At 39.5% G+C, this 19,589-nt stretch overlaps 1 protein-coding gene across 2 annotated transcripts in view; it reads left to right on the top strand.

Annotated features, from left to right (window-relative positions):
• Positions 1-19,589, top strand: part of APBB2 (amyloid beta precursor protein binding family B member 2) — a 274,931-nt gene that overhangs the window by 253,389 nt on the left and 1,953 nt on the right. For both annotated transcript variants that reach the window (XM_018564826.1, XM_018564827.1), the window contains 5 exons: positions 5,407-5,521; positions 6,091-6,178; positions 7,604-7,687; positions 8,537-8,652; positions 18,725-18,901. In XM_018564826.1, coding sequence (XP_018420328.1) covers positions 5,407-5,521; positions 6,091-6,178; positions 7,604-7,687; positions 8,537-8,652; positions 18,725-18,901 — 580 coding nt within the window. The remainder of the gene's footprint in view (positions 1-5,406; positions 5,522-6,090; positions 6,179-7,603; positions 7,688-8,536; positions 8,653-18,724; positions 18,902-19,589) is intronic.

Genomic DNA, 19,589 nt, shown 5'->3' with positions numbered 1-19,589 from the left:
CAGTGTCTGGAAGCCTGCTAATCTCTCTCTGATCGTTGTGGGGAGACCCGCCATGTTGGTCCCAGGCCTACACGGGGGACAGCGGAGCCCGGGGAAGTTGGTGGCTGTGGAGGGGGGTGGAGACAACACATGCTGTGGATCGGTACAAACGTCTATACAGCCGCCGGATCGCTTGTATCTTAAAGGAGAACTATGAGGTGAGTGCTTTTCATTCACCTCATAGTTCTAGCCGACCTGTGACAATGAGACTGTCACAGGTCGGCTCAGTAGATCGGGAAGTGAGCGAACACATAGCGGTATTCGCTTACTTCTCGATCCTGTCACGGCTCTCTGCCGTGACAGGGGGAGGGGCTGGATTCCCCTCTCCCCGCTCCGATCTGCCAGCGCTGACTGGCGGAACGGATGGGGGAGGGGCGGGTACAGCTGGCTCTAACCCTAACCCCATAGTTCTCCTTTAACAGCCATTGCCGGCTGTTTAAAATGACACTAAGAACACGGCTGCAGCAGCGGTGTGGTATAACAACTTCTGTGGGCCGCCGTATATGTACCTATTGTGGTCCGGAAGTGGTTAAGTTTCTTTCTTCAGGCATAGTTTCATACAAATATCTACAACAATCATTCTTGTAGAGTGGTCATCAAAGAACACAACTTGCATAAGTCCACAACAGACAAGGAAGTTTAGATGCAGAGAGCTACAACATAAAAGACATAAGTAATGTTGTGAAACCAACATAACATCTTTGGTCATGGCTTTTCTTTCTTTTATCTGTATCTGTCTTAAAGCTGAATTGTGAGCTTCATGAAGATTACGGCTTAGTTAGGGTCATAGTAGTCATGTACCACTGTGACCTCAGCTGAACTGTATGTTTTGTGCATGATAAACATGCTTCAAAGTTGGTACCAAAATAGGTCACCGAATTAGTAATCTTTTTGTGGACAGGCATAAGAAGTTTCAATATTTTCATTTGCAAAAGAACAAGACAGATCATATAAAATACACTTTAGGATATAAAACACCAAGCATGTATTAAATATTGTAGACAGATGTTGTAGATCTCAGAACAAATGAATAGAGATGCTCATTGGTGAATGGGGGTTTTTATTGTGAGGGAACAATGCTAGAGAGCATTTGCTGTGAGGTTCCCATATAGGGCCTGGCCTAAGGGAATCATCCAAATATGAGGGGCCCATACCATTTTATGTCCCCCTTTTCAGTGTTCTAGTTTATTCCAACCCCAGTAACTGTCATTTTGCTGGATAGCTTGCGCTGCAAGAAAATGTCTACATAAATATAAATGATAATGATAATATATATATTATTACTTGTATTAAGCACATAAAATTATTAGAATACATATTTCAGAATAGTTGTCCATTAACTGCAGTGTACTTTGCACAGAGAGTCCAGGGACTGGACATGCTGTTTTAACAGCCTGAATCACAACACTGGTATAACAGAATCATAAATCTCTTGGCAGGTAACACATTTCATATGTATTTTGACTATGCATTTAGTTGTTAGCATGACATTTAGGGTAAAAAAGACATAGCAAAGTGAAATTCATTGGAAAATGGTAATTCAAATTAATAATGACAGGTAGTTAATCCTGTAAAACTTTTTAAAGTGTATTTCCAGTTTTGCAGTCAAATTGGTAGAAAAACCCCTCTATATGTTTGTTATGTGTTCCCATTCACACAGCATACCACAAAATAATTTAAAAAAATAAAATGGCTGAATCAAGTTTTATTTTTAGCTCATGCAATGTGAACGAGAACATGTAACAAATCCCAATTTGGCCGCAAAAGTGGAAATATACTTTAAAGTGATATTAAAGTCAAAAGGCTTTTAAGCTATTTCAAATGCTGAAAACCACTTACAATGGATGCTGCTCCTTGAGGTTGTAAAATCTTAGTTTCCTGCAGAATCATCTGGTTCCCTGAGCACTAGCTCTGACATCCTGCTTTGGGGTAGCTTCTTTTCCTATGGATCCACTCTTGTGTGTGCTTGTAATCTGTCTCCACAAATACACAGGCACAGCAAGGCAAGCAGCTCCTCTGCTCTGTGCTCCCCTCTCTTCCTTCCACCCTTCTCCAAGCTAGTAGATGAACAGTTGATGGAAACTGCACTTTCCTTTGTGATCTAGTACTGGACAGGAAGCTCAGGGAAGCTGGGCTGACAGAGTTGGAGCCAGCTGTTCAGAAACATTACAAATCTAATTGCTGGGGCAAACATGTAAAGAGATACTTTGCTGGCCAATGTGTATTTGGGGATCTGGGTGCATTATTGAAAAAAAGTTTGATAGTTTAATACTACTTTAAATGTTCTTCAGTCTCATAGTATATGATAGGGTAAGCAGCAATTTTAAGTGCTAATTCTTGTTGCTTATTGTGGTAGATGTCTAAACAAGACAAAAGGAATTAAAGATGAGTTTCCAGCCAATAAGATGTGTGTTTTAATTTTATAATTCTTAAGAGGAAAATCCTCTTTTCTGCTGATATTTTAACTAATCAAGCCCAGTGTGCATTGCAGTTGCCTTCCGAAGTTTTATGGATGGCAAGAGCTGTAAGGTAGAGGTTTTGGAAAAGACCCCATACACATATTTCTTAGACCCTTTTATGTAATTCATTAAAACAATCTTTGACTACAGTAAAGTTCAGAAATCTGGTTGGTTGTACTGTTGTAAACTGTTCTGTTTAAAAAAAGCCTTTGAGATGTGCCAACTTTACTTACTACTCCATTTAACAGCTATATCCAATAACAATAACCTCATATAATTTCAACATTTTATTCAAAATCATGAGTGTGACGCTAAATCTTTGTCCAGACTGATTCAGCCTTGTGTTAAATCACTTGAGAACACCTGTATGAGGGTAGTATTTCTCTTGAATATCTAATTTTTCTTGTAATAAATCTCTCAAGTATAGCAAAGCTGGATAATGGAGTTCTTTTAACTAGAAATCTTGTATAGCTCATTAATTTATGAAACTAACATGATTATTGCCTGTAGCAATCCACTTGTCACTAGATATTATAATTAGGCTTCATTTGCAAGGAAATGCGCCAATTTCATTAGAAAGAAATAAGTCAACTTAACTGGGCTTCTGTTTAAAGGACATTTTAAAGGCATGCTTGAAAGACCTTCCAGTCTGTGTCCTGTGTGGTATATGGATAAATGTGTGACAAAAAAGGGGTTAGCATAAAGAGAATGGCCCCCCCACAGACAAAATTTAATTGTTGTCTGCATCTGAAAGCGATCACTTACCTGTGGCCTTACCCAGACCTGTGAAGACAAATCGAAGCCAAGCCACTTCGCTAATGTCTGAGGATAGCCTCAAACAGGTCAATATTCTGTGTAGAAGATGTATGATTCAGACATTGAAAGCCTATGCGTGCTAATGCCTGCCCAATAGTCTCTGCTGGCAAACTAAAACTTGACAAACATAGCCATTCATATCGCATTATATATCTCCAGTCAACCAGTACAGCAAAAAGATCCGTCTGAGGTGGGTATAATATACAAATTGAGGACAGCTCTACTGCTGCTCTTATCACAGCATCTATGGAGTGTTTTTCAGAATTTTCCCACCCTGTTGCATGGCTTCTTCTCGGAGTATGGCCTTCATTAGATCCATCCAAACCAAAACTTCCAATGAAATCAAAAGTTGTAAAATGTATTGGCATCCTTGAACTTTGTGCATTTCTCAAATTGGTTCCAATTGGTACCAGTGATGTGCGGTACCTTCCATGTTGGGTGAGGCATTCTTCCCTGTCCCTCACTTGCTTGTCACTGGTGAGGCATCGAGATCGATGTCCTCGGTGTTTGTTTTCTTTTTTTTGATTGGACAGCTTGGACCAATGGTGCTTTGCTATTGGTCCAAATCATTCAAAGGGTTCAAGCCTCTAACACAGATTAGAGGTTGTTGCAGCTCTGGCTTCACTATGTTAGGTTACACAAGCAGTGGGGAAGCCCGCTGCAGTGTAACCTAACTTAGCTGTCAAAAGCCGCATGCAGCGCCGCCTGTAATTAACAGGCAGCGCTCCGTCCATGACAGGTTACACAGCGGGGAGACTTTCCCTGCTGTGTAACCTGTTACAAGCCTCTCTGAATGGAGAAAAAGCTGTCAGCTTCAGACTTGAAGCTGGCAGCTTTTTCCTGCACAATACTAGGTGAGGCTCTGCCTCCCCTGACCGCACATCCCTGATTGGTACCTACATGTAATATTTTAGATTACTTGGTTATTTTCTGCTTACCATGTATGGATATAACTTGAAATGCCAATCTTTGAATCATGAGTTCTATCAGCTGTGGATTTCTTTCAGTTTTGGATGAAGTGAAGCAGGCTTAATTTCCCAGCCAGCTTTCAGCATTGTCTGTTAGATCCCCTTGCCCTTCCTACACACACACAACCCTGAACACAAGCCTGTGACCTGTCCATACTTTGTAGTGGAAATGTATTAGGAAACACACAGTACAGTATTTCTCTGCCCTATTCTCTATAATGGATGCTGCTGAAGATTATATGTAGAACTTTCTTGGTCTGGTGATAAAGGTAGCTTGGCGAAAAAGGTGAACAAATTTTGCTTAGGATAGGGCAGGTCTGACCATGCGACTTCTGACAGCCAAGAAAAGTTTAGGTATGATTGTTCCCCATGTTGCAATAATGAGTCATTAGTTTCTCTATAATATAGGTGTTGAATGGCATCAGTTTTGTGATAGGTTAATCCAGTATTTATTTTTCCTTTCTATAAAATGGGTGTAATATGAAATAATTTCAATAGTCCAGTATTTATTGTTTATTATAATGTGACATATTGCATTCAACAGGATAACCTGTCAATTCCACTGATGTATAGTACCTGCATGTCAGGACAAATCCTATTCCCTTGTCTTTGCTTAGTCTATAAGAAGCCCCTTGTTACACTGTACATGCGGTTGCCACGTTTATGTTGCTTTCCTGCACAGTGTTTCTGAGTTTATGAGTACAATGATGCGTTCCCTGAATTTCAATGAACAAACCAGATTTCCAATTAAGCTACATGTGGAGATTTATTACACCTTGGTTTTGCCCATTTACAATGCACTGCAGCATATTTATTTATCTCCTTGGCGGAAAATACACAATTACACTATACAATGACTTATTCCTATTCTTTGTATGTATTAAAGCTACCAGCCTCTCAGCAAGTCGGTCTCCCACTCTTTATCAGTTTGTTTTTGTTACCCAGTCACAATGCAACAAAAGGCTCAGGAGGAGCCTAGAGGAATGTCTGACATTCTTGCTGCAACCTTCATGATAACATGTTTGTGAAATATTCTGATTCTTATACACTGTAAAAAAAAAGATGTAATTTATATAAATATGTATGGAAACTTAATTTTTGTATTGTTTTTTTTTGTCTCCCAGGGATTTTGCATATGTGGCCAGAGACAAGGATACAAGGATTTTAAAATGCCACGTGTTCCGATGTGACACACCAGCAAAAGCCATTGCGACTAGTCTTCACGAAATTTGTTCTAAGGTACGATGCAGGACAGGTGAACTTCTAAAAGAAGCAGCTTCATTTGAGAGCATTTGTAGATGGAGGAATGGGACACAGCTGTCATAAAGATATTGCTATAGGGCGACTATGGCTAAATGCATGCCAATAGTCCAACTACTGCTAATACGGTTTAAATCACGTATACAGGCACAGTTATACTTTCTGGAAGATTTTTTTTACAATTCACCCACTCCTGTAATGCCATATAAATGTTTTGCACCATTTAGCCATCCATTTTCACATGATTGGGTGTTTGAAATGAACTCTGGTTCATGTCAGTGCACCCCTACCCCAGTTTACAGAAGTAAATCAGGCCCACAACCCGGTGGTTACTGCACTGTCTATATCTACATGTAAAGGTGTAAAGCAGCCAGAACACAAAAAATGCATACTGTGCTAGCTGCTTTGAATGTTTACATTGTTTTGCCTTGCTCTGCAGATAGTGGAGAAATCATCTCAAGCAGTAATAAAGGTGATAAATATGAAGAATAATGAATAGTCTCTCTAAAATAAATCCATTAACAATGGAAATGCTCGATGTCTTACAGATTATGGCAGAAAGGAAAAATGCCAAAGCTACGGCTTGCAGTTCCTCACAGGAAAGAACACATGCTAGCCTGGATGTACCACTGCAAGGTAGGATGTGTTACTAGACTATATTGCTGCAGAACTTCATGGTTGTCTTTTTGTTTATAGTGCTGGATCTAAATAGAAGAGCTTGCTAAACTCATAAACCATATAGTGTCCTCTAAATTGCTGCACATCCCAACTGGATACTGCAGACATCTATTTTATTAATAGGGTAAAAATGAAATGGTACTTATGAGTATTTCATATGTACCTGTTGCCATCAGGTGCTTAGTTACAAGTTACAACAGCAGCTCTGTTGTAGCTGATTAACTCCTATGCTGTGGACTTCAATATTTGGAAGATGAGATAACACAGACTGGAGAGTGTGTCATACAGAGACATGGACATAAAGCTTAGTCAGTTACTCACAGGGTGCCTCAACCTAAGCAGATAGTGCTGGGCTTTCTTATTATAAAATGTATATGAAGTATCATCAATGTACCCTGTAAAAAAATGTTTTTGTCACCAGCTGTCAGTCCTGCTATAAGGCTATTGATGATATCATAACTCAATAACAGTATCTGTAAGGCTGTGAATCTATACACAAGACGTTACCTACCTAGTCATCATTTTGTCTTCATTATTTGCAGTTTCTATACCTAAGTATGGAAAACATATGTGTACTTTAAATGTATGTTATGCTATACAACCTAATTTCTGTGAAGGCATGTTCCTATTTGTATCCTATGTCCCTTTGTCCCTATGTCTGACAATGTCCAGCTGGTTAGTTTGACATATAGATTGACAGTGATTGCCTACATAGAAAAATAGCACATACTGTAAGTGTCACTGTCAATTAGAAGATTTTAAAGTCAGCCACACTTGGACATTGAGCGGGAGAAGTACAGGTCAGCTTGACCATATACTAAGGTGGCCAAATTATATATGTAGAGCAGTTTTGAACCCTTATGAGACTGAGATCAGCCATATCGGTTTTCATGTTGCTAGAATCTGTACTGTTGTTTGTCTACTACTAACTACAATATGAAAGTTAGGCTTCAAATACTTTTTTAGTGTACATTGGTATTTGGCTTCAGGCATTTGTTGACTTGAACTGATAGAGGAATTCTTCTGACCAGTGTTACCATTTTGCTAGATAATATATTATTAGTATCAGGAGAGGAAAGCACTGAAGTTATATTGGAACAGCACCCTATAAAATATTTCTATTATAGGAAACAGTGAAGCCAGTTTATTAGTAGTGCTAGCACTTATGTATGCCATAGTTTCAGCTTTGGATATCTATTGTGTCATTTGCAATTTTTATTCAGCATTATGAAATGTTTCAATAATAGAAACTAGAAATATCCTTTGCCTGTCTACAGAATGTCAAATTATGTTTCTAGGCCCTGAGACCACCCAACATACAGTATATTTGTTGATTAGTGTTAATAGTGGTACATTTATAATTCTGTTTTTCTTCATCTGCAGTAGAATTCCCAACACCAAAGACAGAACTTGTGCAGAAGTTTCATGTTCTGTATGTTGGCATGCTGTCATGCACTAGACCAATAGGTAAGTAACAAAGGTCTAAGCTAATGTAACTGTGAAGAACCTATCGAAATGATCAAATCTAAAATTAATGACACCCTCCCAACCCCCCATACTAACCTTACCAGCAATCTATTGGCACTTCTTCCTCCTGTGCAGCCAACACATAAATGACAGGTGCCAGCGACCCATGGTAGCATTGAAATCTCTCCCCCAGTCACGTGACAGTTCTAGGGCCTAAAGATTGTCTGCTAGACTTGAGCACTTTCACATAGAAGCAGGTCACATGATCCTATGTTCGGACGGGAGCGCGTGGTGAAGACACAGGTAAGTTTAAACCTGTTTTAAAAGGTTGTTTTTTTTAAACATTTTTGCATATATCTACTGTGTGCTGGCAGTAGATATATGCCAAAAAAGTGAAGGTTTAATAACCCTCAGAGATTTGAGTTTTTGTTTTATATATCTTATTGCCTACGTTTTACTTGACTGAATGTAATCTGTCTCCATGTTTAACTTCTGAAAGTCCAGCCAGAGAGCAGATAACATAAGACATAAGATGGCTGCTATAACCTCTGGTAGTCAGAAAAGCTTTTTTTTCTGCCACTCTGTCATTTAGTTTGACTTTGTTACTGGCCTGACATGCCATTTCTCTGTCCCAGGAGAATGGCCTTACCTTACCAGCAACCGAGGCTCTGAAATGAAAGTTGGCAGGGTTTGGAGTCCAGGAAAAATCATAACTGGGTGCTAATAAAGGAATAGTGGGCACCTTGTAATCTAAACATCAGTTATTCACAGTTACCAATTACATTTGTTGCTTGTGATCAAATCTCAATGCTTATAGTTACAAATGTGAACCTTTTGGGTTTTTTTAAGGTATGGATATCATTAATGAAGCAATTGAAGGGCTTATAGACAACTCAGACAAAGAAGATTGGGTTCCAGTTATTATGAATGTAGCTGATGCTACTGTAACAGTTAGTAAAGAAAAGGTGAGTAGCCAAGGAATATACTTTACATATACAGTATGTTGTGTGGAGTGCATTCACAGCTCTGCACTAAATTAGCTGTTTTTACTAACTGAAAGTGCATCTAAGCTGTAGTGAAAAGGGCAGTAACCCACAGCAATGAATCACATTTCTAATGAAAGATGAGTTCTGATTAGTTGTTTTCTAGTACTACTATATTGATCAATCTATAATCTTTTGATAGCTCGTATGGACAAGATGGAAACTTTGTGTGTTTTTTCTCAGTCGCACGGAAGGCTTGGAACATGTGTTAAGTTTTTTTGTTGTCTTCATAACCTTTGGTAAATTTCCTTATATTTCTGCTCATCAAAAACGTTATTGAGATAACTCCCCTACACACCATCTGATCTTATGTGTAGCATACTGAAACAATTTATGGGTGGCACCATGTTCAATGAGTGTAAGATATTTAACCAGCACACTTTTCTCTTCATGACTAAAGTTCCTTTTTTGGGCATTATTGAAGTCATGAAAAGAAGGATGTCCAGGTGATGTATCTTACACTCATCTCTCTTATAGGGATAGAGAGTACTGAGTACAAACCACACACTAGGACCACCATAACTCCATAACCATAACTCAGTACCACATAGCCCACCCTTGGCTTGTGGTTTGTCACATATTTATTGTAATTTAGTTATTACAGGTATTTACGTAGCACTGACAATTTATGCAGTTATTACCCAGGTGAAATGGATATGTAAATATAGTCCAATGACTACAATAATATTCACATAAACACCCCTGGATCTGAAGATTCTTAGACAAAAGAAGTAGTTCCATCAGCAATATACATTTATTGGTAGGGTTACATATTTACAAATAACACACAAAACAATATTTACAAGACAATGTACAAGTGTGGTGGAGTTTTACCTCTCAGCTTCTCGCCGGTTAATACTGAATGCCTTTGTGTTCCAGGTAAAAAAGAGAGCACGTGGCCTGCTAACAATACCTTATATATCCTCCTTTCTGTACACTGCCTACCAAATGTACATTGGGCGTAACCTGATTGGAGGATTTAAATAAGGTTGCTGTTTATCCCCCATGTGAGATGTGATAAGCAAACAAAACAATAGGTAGGACTTTAAAGCAGACAGATTCACAGTAACACAATTGAGGAACTGAGAGTCACATAACATGCAGATAGATGCAGTCAAATATATGTATTATATTATCTAATTAATATATTACACAAGCAAAACTTTATATGGCAACACAGTGCTTAACATACTGTACATTCATATCAGTCCCTGCACTCATGGAGCTTACAATCTAAAGTCTTTATTTCACATATATATATACAGACATCCCAACCTGCAAAACCTTATTTCAGGGAGGTTCCCGTCTCATTTCAGGGAGGTGCCCTTTCTTATTTTTTTTTACAGCGGCCGTCGTCAGAATATAGAAGAAATAATAATGATATTAATAATAATATTATATATTTATTTATATATACATCAGATTTGTGAATTGATGTTCAAGTGTCACAATTTATTAGACAGCCCGGGACCTTTTTAAAAAAACACCGAGGAGTAAAGTCCCTGATACACAGTTGACTAGTTGCTATGGGCAGCAAATGAAATAAATGTTCTCTATAACTAGACAACTAGGACATATAATTGATTCTATATTATCCACAAAGGGTTAACAGCTCTCTCTCAACCCTGCAGCAGTGCCTGTACCTGCTCTCAATAGTAGTCTATGTCCGCCCTCTCTGTGCAGCAAGTAGCTTCTTCCTTCTGAGAGCCAAGCCTCGTTCTGAGGCTACTCTAGAGATCACATGACCTTCCTCCAGGAGGCAAGCCTCACTCTGAACTTTTACCCACTGATATCTTACCTGAAAGGTTTACTCAGAGCAAACCTTTCAGGGAGAAAATGCCTCTCTCGCGGACATCAGGGAGCCGCTATCTAATAGAGGGAAACTCCCTAAACATCAGGGAGACTCGAGATCCCTGTATATACATACTGTACATGCACACACGTACTAGGGCTGATTTAGAGAGGAGCCAATTAACCTACCAACATATATCTAGAGAACCTTTTTTCTCAACCACAGTGTTGTGGCACCCTGGTGTGCCTTCTGCCTTCCTTGATATTTTTGCACTGTGTCATGCCTTTCCATGGTGCAGGCAGGCTTCTGATGCGAAAGGGCTACTTTGACCTGAAAGGAGGGGGCTTTGATGTGAAAGGGGAGCATTCTGATGTGAAGGGGGGCTCCTGATTTGAAAGGAAAGCTCTGATGTGAAGGGGAAAACCCTGTTTTTTGTGTCATTGTGTGAAGTCTTCCCTAAAATCCATAACAGACCCCTATCTGGGATAAGAGTCTGGTATGGATTTTGGAGGGGCCACACATAATTTATTTACATTTACAGTTTTTACATTTTAAAGATTTTGCATACTTTTAAAGGGTGCCGTGGCTTAAAAAATGTTGAGAATTAGAGTGTTGGGGGACATCAGAGTACTCAGAGGAAACCCAAGCAAACACAGAGAGAACATGTAAACTCTATGTAGATAGGGTCCTGACCAGGATAGCATCTAAACAACGTGCTGAGGTAGAGTAGTAATGGACATAGTATGCTATAATGGTAAGAAAACACCAGGCGCCTAACCTGGTGCAATAATCCTTTTATTAATGGAAATAATAAAAAAACTCTTTATACTTACAAACGGAGGAAGAACTATGTCTCATTGGACTTGTAGTCCTCACTGGGTGAACTGCTGTGCAAATAGATGAATTGTTCAGTAGCTCTGCTAGATGTAGAGTCTCACTGTCACTTAGCTAAATGCGTTTTCGGGGAACTTCCCCTTCTTCAGAGCTGAGTAAGCTGACTAATGATAAGCTGAGTTTATACTCCGTGGTCAATCAATGAGCCTCCAAGGTTTCCAAATCTGGCCAATCAGCCAATGGCATTTGGTTGCTAGGAGGCCCCTTCTCTGGCCAATCAGAGCTCAGGGGTTGTTACCTTCCGAAAACCTTGGAGGCTCATTGATTGACCACTAAGAAGGGGAAGTTCCCCGAAAATGCGTTTAGCTAAGCGGCAGTGAGACTCTGCATCTAGCATTTCCATGAATAAAAGGATTATTGCACCAGGTTATGCGCCCGGTGTTTTCTTTTCCTTTCTATGCAGTTTCCAGGATCCCTTGTCTGTTACGGGGCGGTCTTACTGTATTTTTATTAACTCTTTAGGCCACAGGAGGGTTTCTTTAGTTGTGCAGTTGGCGCTGGTCGTGTAATTTTTGTGGCTTGGGAATATGCTATAATGATGTTCTTAGGACTGATAATGTATTCATGATAAAACGTTGGTGAAAGGATTTTCACATGTCTGACTTCTCAATTTTACTCTTATCTTTTCATTTTGGTATCAATGTCTGCTCCTGCATTGAGTGTTATCTGTTTACTCTGAGTTAACATGGCTATACAAGGCTCACATATGTCAACTGGAGGGGTCTCATTGGAACAGTAATCAGTGCTTCCAAACTGTAGAAGCATTCATTATTGTAAGTGGAGATTTTTTGACAGCAGTGCAGATTATTCCTTTTTCTGTGTGTACAGCATTGTAGTATCAGTCAAATGCTGAATGTGTCCCAGCAGTGTTAAGTTGACTGTACACTGCATTCTGCTAACTATGCCAGAATTTGGGCTGTGTGTGGCCCTGCCGGCACCACACGGCTTTACACGAGTCTGAGGATCAGGTGATTATAACATTGTTATTTTCCTACCTAGACCAAAAGGAGCAGTTAACCCTTGCAGTGCAGGAGTAGCCCCATTGCAAGGGTTAATAATATTTAAGTTCTGCTTTAAAGTAAGAAATCCCCTACCAAGATTTTTTACTTACCTCAGCAATTCAGCTTTCATAGACTTGAATGGGGCTGCACTCTCAGTACAGCTCCAGCTGGCCCCACGCCTATCAGGGCCAACAAAATCAATCAGGATAGGTTTTTTTTAAGTTGCCTGATCAATGGTACTTCTCACCACTGGTTTGAGAGTCACACACATGACATTGTTGCCTGGATCCAAAAAACAGGAAGCTTCTGTCATGCACTAATAAAACCTTCTGTTAAGATTGGAAAGAAAACAAGTTCAGCTACTACTTCCCATGCACCACTACCTTTAAACAGGATTTGGGTAGCAAATGATTGTAAATGAAATTAACACCTTTATATGAAACCGTAGTATCACTGGCTAGAAAGTGTGATTAAACACATTTTTCTCAGCTGTGTATAGACATGTGCATTATAAATTCATCAGATTCCTAATTATCCGGGCTGGGAATCAATATATGCAGCTTATACTTTACATGTACAATTACAACACCTAAATCAATTATTGCAGCTTTGATTTTTTTTGTGTGGAGAAACAAGAAATATGTGTAGGACTCTCCATTCCTTCACTGCAGCTCTTCACATGCTGCAGCCATTTTTTTCAAGATTCGGGGGTTGAAAAAGCTGCAACCCTTGTTGTTGGAGACTAAAAATGGCTACAACATATTTTATGGGGGTATTGTATAAAGTGTAAAATAGCTGTTATCTTTTTTCTGGGTCCTTTGTTTTTGCTATGTTTTTCCTTGCTTTTATAGGAACAGGTTCACTGCCTTTCAGCACAAAGTTATCTGCCTTGTGAGCTGATTTAAGTTTTTTCATTTCTTTTTTTTTTCTAATATCATGTAATATTGAAATTTGTCACATTTATAAGGCATCAAAACTGGAATTTGAGCACATTTACATGATTATTTGCAATAAATGTGCCTATTTTACTATAAAGTCAACAATTTTACTAAATTTTGCTGCTTTTGTTTGCCCATTTTTTTTTCATTTTGTTCTTTTTCTTATTCTTAATAAATATGATGGAAAATGATTAGAGAAGGTGAACATATTTCAGTTTACTCCTCATAAATTGCCTCCTTAAACGTGACTAGCCCTCATAATCATCTTTATTTAAAGAGTTTGGTAGGCAGAGTCACGGCAGAAAAAGACCAAGGGGTCTATCAAGTCTGCCCCTTGATTTATTTGTGAAATTACATTTAGTGCTTTGTAAGTACCATGTTTTAATTTTTTTAATGAAATGATGTTAAGTGCTTACTTACATCCAATGTAAGCTCATGAACAAAGATCATGCATCAGGGTAACTTGGGATCCCTCCTAAAATTCCGACCAGACCTAAAGGGTCTGGTATGACTTTTGGGGGGAACCCCATGCTTTTTTTTTAAATGGGGTCCTTCCTAACTTTCCTACCAGATCTTAAGGGTCTGGTGTTGTTTGGGAGGGGGAACAGCACACTTTTTTTTGTTTTCTTTTTAAATATCATTTGTTTTCTTTTTAAATGTCATTTTTGTCTTTATGTGTGCAACTCTACAGGCGGTTTAAGGGGACCACCCCCCCAGGCACGATATTTAGAGGAATTTTTCATTTTTATTGTTTCACTTTAAGTGATGTTAAAATCACTGCTCCGGTAAAAGCTGTATTTTTTAAAAGTGTTTTTTTTTCATTGATTCCTGTCCCCCAGGGCTGCACCCAAATCCCCATACCCTTTTTATGGCCAATAAATTGCATATAAGCCTTCAAAATGGGTACGTGCTAACTTTAGCATGCATCCGCAGACCGTAGTATGTTTGAGAAGAGGCTTTGGGGACCGCTCCCACAGATGGAGAGAGTCTGTGAGGAGTAAGGTAAGTATTACACCTTATTCTTCCACCCTTAGACTTAACAAGCATTTAACCCTTGCCATGTGGGAGGGGGGGCATTTCAAGTTTTTTTTATATAACTCCCAGAGTTCAGCTTTAAATATCTTTAACACATCATTTCCATGGTAATTGGGGATAACTGTAACCTGTAAAAGTTTTATGCTTGTTTATAGCCAGTAGATTTCTGGAAGGAATAGAAGAAGCCCTACAGCATTCTTTCTATTACTGCTAGGTGGCTTCAAGGTCACATTTCACTGGGAAGCTGTGCATGCACAATGACATTTAGATGTGTGCACAAAATAATAAATGGTGCTGCAATCACTGAAGCACAATAATCCTCTCATTTTTTTTGCATTGTGAATGTACATAATTTAGAGAACAGATGTTTGATTTAATAGCTTTAGTTAGTAATTAAGTGCATCGTATGTCTGGAGTTAACCCTTTCCCAGGCCACAGGAATGCAGGCTTTGGTACATGCTGTGTGCAGTAATAAGGCATCTTTGTAATAGCGTGGGAAATACTTTCTGTTACCCTTTAACTGCTTCATTTTTTGGAGGATAACAACACTTAACACTCTTTGTTTGTATTGTTGCCCATGAGGGAAAGCTGATTTCCAGGCAAATGGCTAAATACGCATTTAAAATAAGTAAATAAGTGCATGGGAGCTGTCCTACCTACCAGAAGATTTGTCATGCCAGTCTTGAGGTTTACACAGCCCTGATGGCATAGCCAGGTTGGCGACCCGACTTTACTCTGCTGCTGTTAGACAATATACCTTGTGATTGGACAGAGAAGGAGCAGCAGAAAGACTCAGTCTGTGTGTTTTTGGGGACGCACTAGAGGCGCAGGTTCTAAGAAGGGCCAGGTCTTCCACAGAGCCTCTAATGGTGAGGATGATTGTCTGCTGGACACCTTCCAGGTTGCGGCTCTCTAGCTCAACCGCACAGACTCAGGAAACTAGTTGCAGCACCAGGGCACAGGACAGAAAGGCAGATAGGGGAAGGCCTGTACATAAACAGCAGTACAGGATAGAGAGGGACACTGGAGCAGAAGTCCAAACAACAGTGGAAAGGGAACACAAGGAGACAATAGAGAGACAGCACAACACAGCTATCTGGAGATAACAGAGGAGCGCGGCTGCAAGGACAAACAGCCAAACAGGGAAGACAAACTCACAGGTAAGCAGGATCTCACAGGGAGCACAAGGGAACAACAGGAGACACAAGAAACAAAGCAGCTAAATAGCAAACAGCAGGGATCCAAGGCAAATAGTATAGAGGGGATCCGGTAAAGTGTAACTACTTGTTGCTCGAACATCAGGCAACAAGTGCACTGAACATTTAACACTGAGGTTCAGCGTGGATTGGCAGGGAGCCGAGCACCTGAGACAGGAGTAAAAATCTGAAATGTGGTACACCAATGCAAATAAGCCCCCCTGCCGGCAGACACCACAACCACCGGGCCAGGGTTGGGGAAAAGAGGCCCTTGCCCCCATCGGCATGTGGACAAGATGCTTTTCCAGGGGGGACCCTCCCAGTGTTGCATAGCAACTCTCCCTTTACTGCCATGTCAGGCCAGTGTTTGGATAAAGGGTCTGGTATGAAATTTTAGCAGGAACCCCACTGTATTTATTTATTTTTTTTAATTTTCTGGGGTTGGGGTTCCCAATTAAAATTCTTACCAGACCTAAAGGGTCTGGTATGGCTTTTGGGGGAGACCCCAAGCAATCTTTTTTTACATTTTTAACTGGGGGTCCCTTCTAACATCCCTACCAGACCTAAAGGGTCTGGTATGACTTTTGGGGGGAGCCCCACACACTTTTTTAAAGATCTTTAACTGGGTGTCCCTCCTAACATCCCTACCAGACCTACAGAGTCTGGTAGGGCTACCTCTGAGGTAGTGTGCAGAATAACTGGGGAGCATTCAGCTATTCACTCACTGCTGTTCGGCCCCTATGAGGCGGACTTGTTCTTCACTTTGGTTCAGGAGAACGAGCTGAGGCTGTTCGGCTGAACCGAAGAGAGGCGATGTACGGTTGAAATCAGCCATAGACGGCTGAAGTGAATAGCTGAACGTGGTTCGGCTTGGTTATTCACTCGGCTGCTTTTGGCAGCTTAGTGAATAACTCCCGTAGTGATTTCAGTCATTCCTATTTTTCTAACAGTTTTCTGTTCTTTTAATTAGTTCAGAATTCTCATTTATCAGTTGCAGCACAGTGATTTTATTTTGTACAAATCCAATTGTTTGTCTTCTGTGTTTGTACAAAGAAGCATTCTCTCATTTCATAGTTGGTTGACTTCTGTAAGACAGTTTGCAGATCATTTGGTCTGTAACTGAAAAGCAGACATCTGTAAAATTGAATACTACAACAGTGAAATCCTCATTCATAAAACTCCAGTTAAGTCTCTGTTTTGGTATACTGTCAGTGAGTGCATCAGAAATGGAATAAAGCATTTCTATTCATGCTTGTGGCTCCCACATATTCCCATCCTGTGACTAGAAATGATACACACTGTAAAAGGACAATGGAAAATCAAATGTCCGAGGCTGGCATTGATTCAAGGTTTTACATTTTCTTTGAAATATAAATTTTCCTTAAAAAAATTATTGGAAGTTCACATTTATATTTACATTTAGCACTACCGGTAGTCATTGTGCATGTGACTTTCTAAACATTGATTTGTATTGCGTTCCAGATTTAGATGAACCACACCTGTTTATGTTCACTGTATGCACTGTTGTGATGAACAGAACTCCAGCAAAAGTTTTGTAAAGAATGGAGGAGTTCTTTTGTGCAATTTTTAGAATGCAGTTTATACATGTAGTACTTGTGTCCTAAAATTTACCAAATTTCGAATAATTAATCTATATATTAAAGGCTTAATTTACCTTTGAGACCATATTTCATGTTGCACCCGTATACAGTATTGCTTTACTGGCTCGAGTGCAAAAACAAATTCAAATTGTTTTCTCTTATGAAGAAGTGTTAATTTATTTTTTTATCACAACCTTTCTTAAAGAAGGCCAGGTGTGTAGAGCTGTTCAACCACAAAGATCTCTCAGTGTGGGAGTGACAATGATAACTAAGTCTAGTGGCTCATAATTAAAATCTGGACTTACTGTTCATTTTACAAAGATGTTTCTATCTGTATGTGACCGTTGTATGAAAACTTTCATGGTTTACCACACAAGAAACTCAGGTTGGAAAAGGCACGACTAGTTCTTTATCATTGTGTCATACCTGTGTATGACCAACTCTAAGAATCAAGCTGTAAAGCTCTTTTAACGACCAATCTCCTGGTTAACTTCATAGGTGTTCATATTTTTTTTGTTAATGGGGTAACACTCTGTAGAGGAAAAAACCTAATTCAAGTGTATCAAGTTTGAAAACTGAACACAAAAGAAAATGGCACTTTTGGCTAGATGCCGAAAGTGCAATTTTCCTGCCAATACATTGGCGCATCCCTGCTTTCCCTGCTGTGTCCCAGCGGGGAGGAGAGAAAGTGTGACATCCAGCCAAGCGCTGCGGGAGGAGAGCGCTGTGAGTTGGCCGGCATCTCTCCTCCCACACCACTCAGCCTCCTGTCACAGTCTGGCAGAGCGGTGTGTGGGTGGAGACAGGCTGCGCTGTCACAGGAGGCTGAGCTCTCCTCTCTACACCGCTCGCTCAGCCTCCTGTGACAGCTGTCAGAGAGGAGAGTGAGGGCAAACACTCAGCGATCAGTGATCGCTGAGTGTTTGTACATAATTGAGGACACGGTATGGTTACTATATCCTCAATTATGAATGAATGGGAAGTGAGCTACATCACCTCCTGTCCATTCATAGTTGTAGTTATAGGAAACACACAATGTCCTCATGTTATGAATGAACAGGAACACTCAGTATAGAGGATTCATGTTCATTGATATTTCATAAATAAAAATAAAATATTAGAAAAATTTGAAAAAATGGAAATAAAAAACATTTTAGGTTTCGGCCTGACAATTTTTTTAATTTCGGTTTCGCTTCAGTTTTGACATTTCCATTTCGGTGCACCTCTACTGATGCGCCTATGTGGTTAGAATAACTGTATGCTGTGTCAATGTCATGGACTACTGCAATTTTTGTTTTGCATTTTCCTTTATACCTAATGTAGTCATATTCATTTATTTTTCTAAAACATTCCAGAGAAAGCAGCATTTCTCAGAATTACCCGGTTGAGCAGGAAAACAGTATTCCAGTCTGCAGTTACTGGTTAGGCTGTTGGATTACAAAGACTGATTTACAAAAACACTTCATTTTATCTATTCTGATCTATCTATGATATATTAAGTTGCCATTATGTATTTCTAATCTGATCTGTCTTGCAGGATGAAGAGGTCTTGGTTGAATGCAGGGTCCGCTTCCTATCCTTCATGGGCGTTGGCAAAGACATTCACACATTCGCTTTCATTATGGACACTGGAAATCAGCACTTTGAGACTCATGTCTTCTGGTGTGAGCCGCATGCAGGAAATGTTTCTGAAGCTGTGCAAGCAGCCTGCATGGTGAGAGGACTTTCCTGAAATTCAGTCTTTCCAAAGTCCCATGTAATATAATAAACTACAGGCTCACAAGCCTCTTACTGTGTTTACCACAAGTCAGTTGTACAGAGCTCCATAGAAATTGTTAACACATTTGTTGGTACTTCATATATGTGGCGCTTTATATCTTTATGCCATATTAAGGCCATGTGACAAGTGAATTTAGAGTATATAGAGAAGTTTTTTAAGATACTATTTTACAATAATTAATGCAACTAAAACTCTTTCTGTCTATACCTATGTAATGTTTAGTATTTTGTGGTTTTATTTGCTGTGCAAACAAAATATTTCAGATCTATTTCTGCCTAATTAGTAAGTGTATGACAGAATAGAAAGTAAGGTAAAATCTCACCATTTAAATTACAGACAGAAATAAAAACATTAATCCTAACCCTTGCTCAACCTATCCTAATCTTAAAAAAAAAATTATTTTTTTTGGCTCAAAAAAAAAACACACTAGGTCTTATTTACGGGGTATTAATAGTTCTTTAATAGCTCATTAATGTACAACATTAAAAGCTCTATTGACAGAATAGCTCTTTCTTTTTGCACTCATCTTTCAGCAGTTTGGTAACCAATCGCTGAATGAGTGCTTTCACTATGATTCCTCACAGGCGGAGTGCATTTGGAATCACTCCGCCTGTGACAGGAG

Source organism: Nanorana parkeri, unplaced genomic scaffold (genome assembly GCF_000935625.1).
Source record: "Nanorana parkeri isolate BGI_ZX_2015 unplaced genomic scaffold, ASM93562v1 scaffold24, whole genome shotgun sequence".
In the NCBI taxonomy this organism is placed as follows: domain Eukaryota; kingdom Metazoa; phylum Chordata; class Amphibia; order Anura; family Dicroglossidae; genus Nanorana; species Nanorana parkeri.
This window is presented reverse-complemented; position numbering and strand designations above follow the sequence as displayed.